The 14,279-nt window shown below is 38.1% G+C and overlaps 1 protein-coding gene across 2 annotated transcripts in view; it reads left to right on the top strand.

The window, feature by feature from the left end:
• Positions 1–14,279, top strand: part of nonC (serine/threonine-protein kinase Smg1) — a 358,879-nt gene that overhangs the window by 220,523 nt on the left and 124,077 nt on the right. For both annotated transcript variants that reach the window (XM_081750559.1, XM_081750558.1), the window contains exons 42-43: positions 1,619–1,762; positions 13,428–13,618. In XM_081750559.1, the coding sequence (XP_081606685.1) occupies positions 1,619–1,762; positions 13,428–13,618 (335 nt within the window). The remainder of the gene's footprint in view (positions 1–1,618; positions 1,763–13,427; positions 13,619–14,279) is intronic.

Below are 14,279 nucleotides of genomic sequence, written 5' to 3'. Positions count from 1 at the left end.
TTCTAAACAATCCCGTGAATGGACATTGAACCTCAAACAACCAAATAAAAATTTGACATTGTCATTTGCACGTTACACAAACAGTATTGTGACGTCGTGAACGTTCCCGTGTTATTTTTTTGCGACGATCTGTACTTCAGTCGCCAGGTACCGATTTCGAGAAGGTTTCGAACTATCTCATGTCTAAATAAACACTTAATTACTTACCTTGCTTCTCAATTAAAGATTTTAGATTGCAATGTAATAATTTGTCTGATTTTTCCATATTGGTATTATTTTCAATACAAAAATATTAAAAGTACTGCTAATGTGATAGCAAAAATTTGATAACTAATTAACCCTTTGCAATACACAGACGTCTATGAGACAGCCAGGCTCAACTGGCTGCGAGACTGTATCAGTTATCGATATGTTTTTAAGTTCTGGCTTTTTGTCAATAGATGAAGTGACCTATCGCATACCGCTTGAAAGCAGAATATAATATAAATGTTTAAAATTGACGTTTTCGCCTAATAATTAGTACGTATATTTGCACCTTGTGTTGTAAAAATAGTATTTCAAGGAGTTAAGAATTGAATTCTGAAATCCAAATAGTTTAGTTATTATTCCAACACAATGTGTTGAGTGTAGTTTGCTAAATTGTCGGACTACTGTACCCGAGTTCGTTTTTGAAGTACGAAAAATGGATTAAACTTTTATCTATTTATATATATATATATATATATATATATATATATATATATATATATATATATATATATATATATATATATATATATATATATATATATATATATATATATATATATATGGGAGTTTGGCTACGGGCATATAATTTGAAGTACTCACGAACTCCCTCTATAAAAATTGTTACGGAATTTCCGCAGGATTCTGAAACTTGGATATTTGGATAGGGCACCTATTGGTTCCTAAGTGAAGTCTTGACCCGACTACGGTAGGTCCCATAGTTTTGGAGCTATAGACCTTTAAAGTTCATTTTTTCATGTTTTCGGCAGCTTATAACTCGGAAAGGAAGCATTTATGCACCTAGGTTGGTCTATACCTTTTGTCTTATCTTGGTATCAGGAATCACTCCCCAAACGTCGGTGTTGTTTTGAAACACCCTGTATATAGATAGATAGATATAGATATAAGATATTTGGATTCAAGAAATTTATCTTAGTGTAGCATGCATAGTATATAGAATACAAACCTCTTTATTAGGAGAGTTTGTATGCTGGATAATATGTTTGTTTCGGTGTAAGATAAATTCGTTTCATCCAAATTTGTTTCTTACCAAAAAAAGAAATGTATTTCGAAGACTGACTCAAGTACAGGTTGGGACAATTTAGCAGGTACATTTTTACACTACCGGTCGTACTTTTCTTGTACGAAACAGTATAATTTTACAATTTAATTTTGATTTAAAATTCATTTGTACAAGTGTTGAATATTAATACTTGATATGTAGTTATAATATTTGTGTGTCTAATACAAAGTATAACCAGTAGTGGCTGTTTCAGCTTCTTCATCTGTAACGATGTAGTTGAAATTCTTTTGATTTGTAGAGTTCGTTGAAGTCTTTTAATTGATAAAGACTTATTTTGTTTTATAACAGGTTGCCCTTACTTACGTTCGTGGATCACAGTTAGCACAGTGGCTACGAGAACTCAATTTTCCATATGACCATGAAGAAAGCAACATTTTCAACCCAATCAAGGAATTTCTCCAGAATGCGGGTCAAAGCCAAACTATATTACAGGTATAGTATTCTGCAAATCACTTTGAAACAATATTTTATTTATCATAAGAAGTAAATCACATTATATATTAGTCAAAATGATTACAGGAACAAGAGAGAAAACGCAAAAAACGTTCGAGTGACATCGAAATTTGCGATGTATTTGCTCGTGGAAGTTATTGCCCTTGATCTTTGCAATGCATCTCTGCTGATGGTGTGCAAGAAAAAGGTAGATGTGACGTCACACGACAGGAACCATAACTTGCGGTAAGATGTGAAATCATCAGGTCAATAGGAATGGTAAGTGTCGCTTTCACAGGCAGTGAATGGAGGTGATCTATGATGATGAGGTATTGAATAGGATCAATAGCAGCACAACACTATTTAACGTAATCTGTGGCACCGAGAACCATAGATAGAATGAAAGCTGGGCAGACATAACGTTGTTCCTGTGTAGTAGCTGAGACCCCTCGGCGTATCTCGTAATGTCATTTCCGGACTCTGAACACGGTTTCAATAAACGGAAACAATACTATGTAGGCCTGGACAAGTCGCCCACGGACAACGTCAGCAAGGAAAGGCCGTTATTTCGTGTTTCCGGCTTGGAGAAACAAGTACCAAAGTGCAGCTGACGAGGACTTGGGGTTGTACTAGCAACGAACCCGGGTGTTAACTCAAACAGTCCGCAGTTGACTGCGGGAAGGAGGCCGTTATGCATGAAAGCTAGTGCTGTGTATCCCTTCAACTGCCAAACAGCGTAAGGTCCGCAGAAACTAGACTACTTAAGATTGTGAGTGGGAGCATGTTGAGTAAACCAATACTGCTCTCGGACGAGGTATGTTTCAGCTTACAATCTGATAATAAGACGCATTTTCATCTGGAGGGAACTCTCGAATCAAAATCTCAACATTATCCATTCCATGTGCAGGAAGTATCAAATTTGGAGGTGATGGAAAAATAATGTAGGCAGGAATCGCTACCAGATAACGCAGAGCCCTGCATATCATCTGAAAAGTACTCTTAACAGCTCCGTAGTTCAGAGATAAAATCCTCAGGTCTCACGTTGCTCCTATGTCTGCAGCAATTGCTAATTGATTCATTTTTTTATGAACAACAATGCCAAACCTTACCGAGGACGTGAGATAGTTACGATGCTGCAGGCAGAGGGTATTACCAGCGTGTCTCAGACCTAAATCCTATTAAACACACTTTGCGTTTACCATGCAGCACAGTTGCAATACGGTGATCACAGCAACAAATCCCTTAACCAAACACATCGGCAATTTCGATTTCACTCAGTCGTTTTTGCGTTTTCTGGCCAGCACCCCTAATTGTTTTGCTAGTGTATGTTAGGAAATGGACAGGTTTCCTGTGATGGAGTCTGAAGGTGGGAGCTTAATAGTACTCTAGAATTGATGCTTGAAGAGCGTCCACAAATGTCGTACTACAAAGTAAAAGATTTTTGTACATATCAGAAAATACTGAGAGTGTTTCGTATTTGTTAAACTGCGATCCGAGCTCTGTAGATTCTTTAGATGTCCCTCATAATCAAGACAATTGAAATTTGTTAACGCAGGAGTTACATGTAAATCGATAGCGTTGGAATTGAGTCAGTTCGACAATCCATATTTACTAAAGTGTATTATTCTTGTAGTCACGTATTGACAATGAGAAATGCATTACTACCCTTCACTATAAATAAATTGCATATAGACAGAGCTAGAGACCAAGAACGAGATGGGAGGGTAATATATTGCAGGGTCTAAGAGAGATGGGTAAGAACATGTCCAGAGAGAGTTGGCTTGATAGAATCCAATGATGAAATTCTGTTTCTTGTGATGTGCCTTCAGGTTTCTTAAATCATTGAATTAATTAGTTTTTATCACTCGAAAGTATAACGTAGTTAGCAATGGTAATAATTACTGACATCAAAAGTGGCTCATATTGAAATACGAAATATATTGAAAAGTTTTATAGATAGAGTCAAATAATGGACCGAGATTTAGCCCTTCACGTATTTTATTATAAAATGATATTTTTTGTGTCTACAAAAGTTCTTATAACAGAGTCTCTATTATGACCAAGGTTGAAGGTTATATGATCTTGTGCTGGGAACCCTTTCGCTTCATAGCAGCCTTCTTGAGATATGGTATTATTAAAGGAAAAACCCTTTACTTCATAGTAGTCTCCAGGGTTTAGTTGGGGTTAGGAAAACCCCTTAACTTCATAGCAGTCTCCGGGGCTATTAGGATAGGTTTACGATCAGCGGTCAACTAATGCTTGGTTTGTTCGTGGTCCCTCTTTTATGTGTCCTCTTCGGGTCTCTCGTCTTCTTTCGGTTTGCTTCGTGTGGTCCATCTCCTTTCGGTTTCCTTTAGGTCTTCCTCTTTAGTGTATCGTGTGCTTGTTTGTAAATATCAGCACGTGTCGTTATAAGCATGTGTTGTGGTGTGGAGATCCTTACAATATATATATTTGCAGGTTTAGTTACCATATACTTCTAAATGCAACACGACCCTCATATTTTTAAGAAAGAATTACAAAAGAAATAAATCTACAGCACATACTGGGTATATTTTCAAAGCTTAAACTTACTATAAAAGTACACTAAAAATAAAATAAGATATAGACCTCCCTTAAGAGCCTGCCTTACTAAAAATAATACAAAATTAACCATTTTTCTTTTGCTTGTTTATTCATAAGTGAGGAAACTTTCCCAGAAGAGGAAACTTTCTTACTTTATATATATAAATAAAATCTATCCCAGAGTTTGGAGCCCTTAAAAGTTGCATTATGACAACCCACCGCCCCCCCAGAAGTCGGTCCTGGATCCGCCCCTGCTTTACATAATAGTTGTATTTAGTTTGTAATATAGAAAATAGTTTTAAAATAACAGTTATTAAAATTAAATAATAATAATAATAATATTTAAAAAGTAGTTCACAGGATACCAAAACAGCATGATACGTAATCAAATGCAGTTAAGTTCGTTCTTCTACTCGCTGCCTTAATTTAGATTTGAGAGTAATTGTTATTCTGGCAACACTGTAATTTCTATGGATGGAAACACTGAAAATTCTTCAGGTTCATATTTTCTGTTGTAGAATAACATTATCTATGATTGTGGTAAGTTGCATTTCATTATCTCCGTTCACTTATGAATAAACAAGCAAAAGAAAAATGATAAATTTTCCATTATTTTTAGTAAAGCAGGCTCTTAATCTTCCTCACTGAAGTGTCCATTGAATCTGCGAACATTCAAAGCTAAAATGGTAAGCGAGGAAGAGGATGTAATGGAAGTTCATGGTCTGTTCAGTAAAGAAAAATTGGACATCATATGTTGCGGAAGCAATATGGCCTCATATTTTTGGGCACGAAATTGCGACCAAAATATAATATATAGGGTGTTTGTATTAATTCTCGCTGTTTTTATACCAATGATAAATTGTCGTTCCACAAGAACAGAACAATATCTTCTACTGAAAGTACTGTCCGTTGGCAGCTACAACTTTTTCCCATTTTTCGGGGAACAAATGTATTTCGCGATAGAAAACTGCGGGTTCGTGTGGGACAATCCACCCATCGAGCCAGTTTTAGATATCTTCGACAGTTCTGAAATGTTGGTCAGAAAGGTCATGCTGCATGGATGGAAACAAATAATAGTCGGAAGGGGCGACGTCTGGTGAATATGACGAGTGGGGTAAGACATCCCTTTGCAATCCCTCTAAGGTTTCTGTCACTACATTTGCAACATGTGGTCTGGGAGTGTCATAAAGCAGAATCACTTTGTCGTGTCTCTGGGCATACTCCGGTCGTTTTTCTTGAAGTACTTGAGTCAGATGCAGTAATTGTATTCGGTAACGATCAGCATTCATCGTTTGACCCGGTGGAAGCAGCTCATAATAAACCACTTGGGGATTTGATCCCACCAAATGCACAGCATGATTTTCTTTCCATGAATGTCCGGTTTTGGCGTTGATGTTGATGGTTCTTCGTGCCTCGCCCATGATTTTTTGTGCTTGGGATTGTCGTAACAAATCCATTTTTCATCGCCGGTTACAAATGCGATGCAAAAACGACTTCCGTTTATGTCTTTGAAGCAGCACTTCACAAATGGTTAAACATTTTGCAGTATCTCTTTCCGTCAATTCATATGGCACCCAGTTTCCCACTTTCTGGATCATTCCGATGGATTTTAAACGCTTATTAACAGTTGATTCATCAACATTTAGAGTTTGAGACAACTGTTTAAACGTCTGAGATAAATCTTCTTCCAATAGTGCCTCTATGTCCCCATCTTCAAACTTTTTCGACTGACCAGGACGCACTTCGTTGCTCAAGTCAAAGTCATTGTTTTTGAATCGTCGAAACTACTCTCGACACGTTGTTTCCGATAGAACATACTCTCCATACGCCTTCACTAGCAAACGATATCTTTCTGCAGAAGATTTCTTAAAATGGAAGCAGAAGAATAGCGCTTCTCGCAAATGTTGTTTTCTAGGTACAAAGCCCGCCATGTTCAAGACACTGAAAACAAATGTTCTTTTCATTTCACTAGAAGGTCAAACAAAGTCTGATAGCCCATGGATAACACTTCCAAATAGATATCCTGTCACAGTCCACTGTGCAGCAATAGCACAACTACTGCCCTCTGTTCATCAACAGCGAGAATTATTCAAGCACCCAATATATGGCAGACTTTTTTTGTGTGGGATGCAGCAGAAAAAAAAGGTCCTTCCCACTGGTCAAGTGCCTAGCTCACTCCTTTGACGCATATAGTCCCTAGTGGTTCTAAGTGAGAAAGCATTGAACGCATTATGGTGCTTCAGATTCAATCATAAACTGTAAGTTCACGTCTTATAAAATCCGGGTGCTGAAAACTGACACTAACTTCATGAAACAAAAATGTCTGTGGTTAGTTTGGCAGCGTTCTAGGTACTAAAGATTAAATCAATAGCGTAATGGAAAATAGACAGTTTCTACCTCTACCATGGTCACGGGGCGAACCCGTCCCTGATTCCTGGATATATTTTCGCACGTTTCCCTCAGGTTTTCTTCATTGAGAAGTTTTTTGAAATACTGCTTCCTCCTCCTCTTTATCTTCTTACTTGTCAGAACCTCGTTATTTTCATCTTTAATGCAATGTACATGCCAAATAGCTTTCTTTTGCCTCTCTTTTACCTTCGAAAGCTTGTATATCTTTATAAGTTTGTTGTACAACTTATCATAAGCCTTGCTTTTTGTTACACTAACTGCCTTCTCGGTGTTCTTCTTTGCTTTCTTGTAATCTGTCAGATCTAATTGATTGTCAAAGTTCTGTAATTTTTCCTATCGTTTCATCTTCACACAGAGCCCTTTCGTGGGTTAGCGTACGCGCCTTTGGCGTGGAAGGCCCGGGTTTGATTCCCGGCGGGAGCTCATGTGGTTCGGATGCCACGTTAATCAGTAGGTCCCGTTTCATATAGCCTCGCTGCTGAAAGGGACGTTGAACTCAACTCAACAACTCTTCTTCACAGCTACCTGAACCTCTTTATCCCACCACCATGTTTCCTTATCAACGAGGCCTCTTCCTTTTGTTTCTCCCACAACTTCCTTGCTGTTACTCTGGTCCATTCCTCTTCTACAACCAATTCTTCTTCCTATATTTGCAATATTTGGGATGTGGTGATTTCCTTTCGAATCTTGTCAGCACTTGTCGCACCTACTTTCCACCACTTCGTTCGAATAGGAACATTTTGTCGTCATTTTCCCACTTTTTCTTCAATGAAGATATCGGTTACCACAAGGCATTATTGCTCCGTTAGACTCTTACCTGGTATTAATTTGCAGTCCTTTGCGTCATATAGGTTTTTTTTTTCTCCTCCATAAGTCGAAGTCGATCTGAGACCTTGTGGTGGCACTCTTATATGTAATAAGGTGTTCTTGTTTCATCTTGTAGAAGGTATTTAAGATACCCAGATCGAATGCTTTTGCCTTCCTTATTTCTGTTTTCCAATCCATATTTTCCATGTATTCTTTCATCCTGATTTTGGTCGTCGTACGTACTCATTTAGATCTGCTAGAAGAAGCTTCTCATATAACAATTCTGCAAAGTACTCTGTAGTTCCATCCAAAATTCTTGCTTTGTTCCTTCATCACATCCAACTTGCGGGGCATAGGCGCTGATTACTTTGTTTCTTCTTCTTCTAGTACTAGCTTGACTATAATAATTCTGTCGTTTACTCTCTTCACGTCCACCTTCCTCCTTCTTCTTCATGTTCTTACCCAAAACAATTCCACGCCATTTTTCTGTTCTTGTTCCCCAGATATACAGTCACAACATATAAAAGCTTGTGTCCATTTCCTGTTTCCTTCGATCTTGAACCCCTTCCATTTAGTCTCATGGGTGCATGCTATGCTCACTCTTTTTTCCAGCGTCTCCGGCAACTCATAGCTCTTACCTATCAAGGTTCCAACGTTCCACATTCCTGTTCTGATCTGCTCTTTTTGGACTAACTTCCGTCCGTTGTTAAGGGGGTAGCCCTTGCTCACTTCTCACGGCCTTAAGGCGACCGGTCCGCACGTCGCTTCTGAGGTACGCCCTAGCCTATTTTTCACTGGCATTCCTTTCTCGATCCATAGGGCCACGGTGGCTCAGTGGTAGAGTGTTCACTTCTGGTGCATGAGGTCCTTGGTTCGATCCCAGTTCGCACTAAGTGAGCTTTGTGGTGAACAAACATTGTGTGTGTGGGTTTTCTTGGGGTTCTCCCGTTTCCTCCCAATTTCTTCATTCCACTATTTCATTCATTTATCATCATTACCTTCTCCTTTAGCCTAGCCGGCATAATCGTGGGACGTAAAACTTAGATTTCACTTCATTTTCTTTCTCGATCCATGTTTGATTTGGCAAATGTTTTTACAACCGGCTGCCTGCTTGACGTCAATCCCCAGCGTGGAGACCAAGAATTTTCTGTCGGGGCTGTCTCCTCTAATCTGAAATGCTACTACTATTAAAATTTTTCCGACTACTGTTAAAATTACCAAGAACTACTACTAAAAGTTACAGATCTGCTACTGGTACATGGAATACAAATAAATAAATAAATGAATAATAAAGAAATGTACAAACATTCAACGTAATTGGCTCAAGACCTTTCTGTATTGCTTCTCATACTTTGAAATAGAGATGATAATAACTAAGTAATGTAAATTTTCTGTAATAGAAACTGGAGTAATCAATTAAATAGCCAGTTACATTCACGACTCTATCCTACGTTAAATATAGGCCAACTTCTCGTGTCAGGCCTGTAGCCAGAAATTTCATTTGGGAAAGAGAGAAGTTCGACCTTTGCCATCTTTTTAATAGTTCATGTCCTATTTGCTGTAGAGACCCCTTTTTCCTTAATTATAGCGAGATTTGGACCCCATGGACTCCCTTCTTTATCCTTGTCTCTAACGATCTTGAAAAGTGAAGTAGAGCTTCAATAACAAAACCAATGCCCTAAAGCAGTGCTACTCAACCTGGGGTACGCGAAGATGTTTCTTGGGGTACGTAATGCTGCTTCTAGATCTGCTGGAAATGTCTTGACAATTCACTGCAAATGAAATTCGATAACTTGTCAATTTGTGACTTTTGTGTTTATGCTTGAAAAAGAGTACAATGAAATTAATGACAGTGCTATTTCACAATTTCTTCCATTTCGATCAACATATTTGTGTAAACAGGGTTTCTCTGCATTAACATCAATAAAAACGAAGCACAGAAATTGCTTGAATCCAGAATCAGCTCTGATTCTCACTCTCGAAAATTCGAACAAGAATCGAGGACTTGGTGCCCCGGAAACAAGCTCAGTCATCTCATTAACAGTTAAAGTTGCTTTTAGTTTGTGAAATTTTAACATTGTCCTCAGTGTACAGATTATCAGGGAGAATGAGGGGAAGATCCTCCTCAGTAGAACTAGATGTCTCCCATATGTTTTGAAATTTCCCATGTTAATTTTTTTGGATGTGCTCTTTATCCCCCTGTAAATAGTTTTTTGATTTTTTACACTGATTGTCCTTTCGTTAGATCTCTATTTGCCCTCCCCAGGGGCGGATCCAGAGGGGTGATTGCTCCCCCCCCCCAAGAAGAGGAAACTCTTATTTTATATATAAAAATAAAACCCATCCCAAAGTTTGGAGCCCTTAAAAGTAGCAGTATGACAACCCACCGCCCCCCAGAAGTCGGTCCTGGATCCGCCCCTGGCCCTCCCACCCTTTTTAAATCAACAGAACATGTGTATTAAGTTTAAACGGCTTCAGGGGTACACTATTGGATGGCGAACTGTGTCTAGGGGTACGCGAGGAAAAAAGGTTGAATAGCAGTGCCCTATAGCACTATTGCTACCGGAAAATTTTGAAACTGAAAATTTTCCAGAAAATTTAGGGGGTTCCGCGGAAAATTTTCCACCTCACATCACTAGTGGTGCCATGCTTGAAGTTGAGCGTAGTTTTGTGCTCAAACATTTCTGTAGTTTGAGCTAAACTCAACTCTCGACATAAGCATCAGCACAATTCCTAGTGTGTTTGTGTACATATGTATAAAAAGAAGACGAAATAGAAAGAGTGAGAGTCGTGTGCCACCAACTGGAGAGCATATAGGAACCGAGCAGAGCTGAGAAACAGAGAGAAAGGAGTTGGTTGATTCGGTCGATGGTTTCCACTGAATAGACACTAATGAATTTCAACTCTTGTAATTAAATAGGTCACGTGATGTACTGATTTGCAACTTTTTTCTTGGTTCTCCCCCCCCCCTCTTCCTTCCTTCCTTCCTTTTGGCAATGTGTCGTGTTTTATAAGCATGCGTTTAACAAAGACAGGAAGAACGGAATAATGTGCAAGAAAAGAACGGGATCAAAAACTCGAGTGCAAAAACTAAATGGCAAGCTGCTTTGCACCACAGTCTTCAGCTAGCTTATTCGTTTTGACGTAGGAATTTTCTATAACGTCCATCAACTGAAGTGTCTTTTTTCTGCCATCATATCTTCTATCCCCTTAATTGAAAGATAAATTACTTTAAAATATACAGGGTGTCTAAAAAGTCCCCTGACATAGGGTAACTGTTATTATCAGAGTTACAACAAAATGTAAGAGGGGAAACAGTCTCCAAACATGATGTTTTCAATCTAAATTGAAAGTTTTTAATCGGACGAACCGTTTGGGCTGTACAGTCTTTATACGCCAAATGTTAAATGAAAATGCAATGTTGCCATTTACCGGGACCCACAACATAAGTGAATGAAGTTACTTTTTGGATTGGAGGCTGGCCATCGACATGTTAGCATAAAAGACAGTCGATAATAAATATAATAAAAGATCAATATTAGTGTGCAATCGGTAGCTTTTGGATTTGCTAAGATGAATAATGACAATCCCAATGCCATTTAAGTCTAAATTCATCTCTCATCGGCGTGGAGATGAGGGTTGAGGGCTTGGAAGGATATGACGTGTGAAAATAATTGAAAATAGCTGATATTAGTGTGTACTTAATCATTTTCGGGGTTGCGGGAATGAATAGTGACACTTTTGATGCCCGCGTTCAAGTTCAGTTCTCGTCGGCATGAGGATTTTTATCATTACACTTTGATTGAAATTGGTATCCTAAGAGGGGATGGGGTTCAAATACATGCAATAAATTTATTCTACCGTGCGAAGAATGAGCATTTCAGCTAGTCTAACAAATCCAAATAAATTTCTTAATAAACCACATACGATGTATCAGCAAAAAAATACGGTAAATAATTTTATTAGAAACAAATGAATAAGCTTACAAGGAATTTGATTTAATCTCCTCCAAAGTACTGTCCTTGGTACTCCAAAGTACAGTGTACTTATCCCAACGGTGAATCCACGACTAGAAGCATTTCTGTAAAGCTTTTTTTCGAAGGTCGTTCAGCTGCTCTATCGTGGTCCTCTCAAAATCAGGAATGGTGTCAAAACGTTTTCCTTTAAGCACGGTTTTAATTTTGGGGAAGAGCCAGAAGTCGCATGGTGCTATATCTATAGAATACTGTGGATGTGGATAAACACCAATATTTTTATTTACTAAAAACTTCTGTTCGTCAGTCCAAAGTCGATGAAAGAATTTCGCATCCATTCTTCTCATTTACAAATCGGCGGTTAAAACGCTTTGCACAGATCCGTACGAGATGCTAAGTTCTTCGGTAAGCTCTCAAATCTTCAATTTTTGCCACTTTGTTGCACATTTTCTTCTGTTTTTGAGGTTAATGGACGTCCCGAACGTTACTCGTCTTCTACCGACTCATTTACACTTTTAAATCGCTCCTACCGCTTGTAAACAGTCTTCAGAGTTACAGCATTATCGTCATTCACCAAATTCAGCATTTCATGAATTTCTTCGGCAGTTGCTTGCAACTTGAAGCAGAACTAATGTTCACGCTTTGTTCGTACGCGACAGACCCTGTAAACAAAACATCGATCTCCTGGCTCTGAACGTTGACTGATAAGTCAGAACGTGTTCTAACTTGACGCTGCCTGTCTCAATGAATCAGGCTATCGAAAAAAAATTACATCAAATGGTTGTAGAGCCAGCAGTTGCTGCTAACAAAATTCATTCAGTATTTTTTGATGACATCTTGTATAGCCCAACGAGGTTTTTTTTTTTTTTTTTTTTTTTTCCTTCGTTGTAAAGAGTATCAGTTAATAAATTTATTATCGAAAGATTAGGTCTGGCCTCCCTCCTTTTACAACTGAATTTCAGCTTACGCTACTAACTTAAGTGCGTCATGTGATAACTGTGGTCAGTGTAAAATCATTGTTATTTGGCATTCATGGCCGCAGTGACTCAGTGGTAGAGCGTTCACCTCTGGTGCGTGGGATCCCTGGTTCGATCCCAGTTCGCACCAAGTAGACTGTGTGGTGGACAAAAACCGTGTGCGTTTGTCTTCTCGGGGTTCTCCACCCCTCCCCGGTTCGATCTCTGATCAGTTAAGTTTGTGGTGGACACCATCGTGTCCGTGAATTTTCTCGGTGTAGTCCCGTTTCCTCCCAGTTTTTCATTCTACCAATTATTCCGTCATCTTTAATTTGTCTTAATTGAGGGGTAAATTTGGATAAGGGCGTAACTAGCATTTCTTCAATTTTACAGAAAAGCAGAAAAACAAACGCCCTTATCCAGTTAACCAACGTATTCATACATTACTTTGGGAGACAGGCATTCGCTACGAAGCAAAGATATTACCTAAACACCACCGAGACACATACGGACATACTCAAACTTGCAGAAAATATAAATATCTCATTTTACCGGAAATAGGTCGATACGCCCTTATCCAAATTACCCCTTCAATTATCGTCTCCCTTAATCTCAAAGGCATAATCGCGAGACGTTAAACTGAAAGATTTCACTTTATTTCATTTCGGGGTTATCCCGTTTCCTCCCACTTTAATCATTCCACCATTCCATGCATTTTTCGTTATCACCGTCTCCTTTAGCCTAGCCGGCAAAAACGTGGGACGTGAAACGTAAAGATTTCATTTCATTTTCAATTAGCATTCATAAAAGATCACTGGCAAAAAATAAGCAGGGCATCTCATTTTTATTTACTAGAGTATAGTTTGCTTGTGTATTACATATATAAACTAACGTAAATTTCGTGTTTCTTCTAATGTAGACATGTTTGTAATTGTTTGTAATTGTTTGTTGCAGTGTGATCAGTCTGAAGCGGAGTTAAATCAATTAGCACAACAACAACAATTATTACTTCGCAATTGCCTTGACTTCTTAAGTCAGTATGGTTCGGTGGCTTGTCTATATCCGGCGTCCTACTTAGAAACGCACAGAACGTATTGCTATAGGAAGTGGGCAGAACAATTGCTGCAGGATTTCACGGTAGAAAGGTAAATATCGGTGATTCTTTGGATTTTGCCTATTCTTTCATCTCATACCAAACATTTAATTGTCATATTTTTTTACAGTTATATTAACTGAATAGATAGCATTTGGAAAGCTCCACACTTGAAATCCATTTTTTTAAATCAATTTGAATGTTTTATTTATGTTTACAAATCTGTTCTAAACAACTTGGTAAAATTCATAGTTCGAAAGATTAATGAAAAACTTAACGTGTTAAAATCCGTAATTAAATTAAAGAAAAAATTGATTACATTAAAAATTGTCAGAAAAATTAACTTAAAATTCAAATTAATTTATTAATATTCTCTCCACAAAACATTTCCCTTTTAGTAGCATTATTTACTATCAGGAAGACTAGTGAAGGAGAGGTTGATTAGGGAAATACGTTAAGTATAGTGAGTAGAAGGGCAGATGTATTTACTTTCGGTTGTTAGTGCGGAATCTGGATCGAAAATTAACATGATACCAGAAAACATAAGGAAGTGCTCTAAAAATAATAGGAGATGAAAGTATCAATAAGATTGAAGGAATAGTGGCTGAGATTACTGAGGCTACAACAATTATAGACGTGTGAGCAAGAAATTTAGAATAGGTGCATATTTCTCAATAGAAATACCTATTTTTCAGTACTATAAACGAAGATAT

This window comes from Thermobia domestica, chromosome 3 (genome assembly GCF_964235325.1).
Source record: "Thermobia domestica chromosome 3, izTheDome1.hap1.1, whole genome shotgun sequence".
Taxonomy (NCBI): Eukaryota; Metazoa; Arthropoda; class Insecta; order Zygentoma; family Lepismatidae; genus Thermobia; species Thermobia domestica.
Note: the sequence above shows the minus strand (reverse complement) of the source record. Positions and strands in the feature narration are given on the sequence as shown.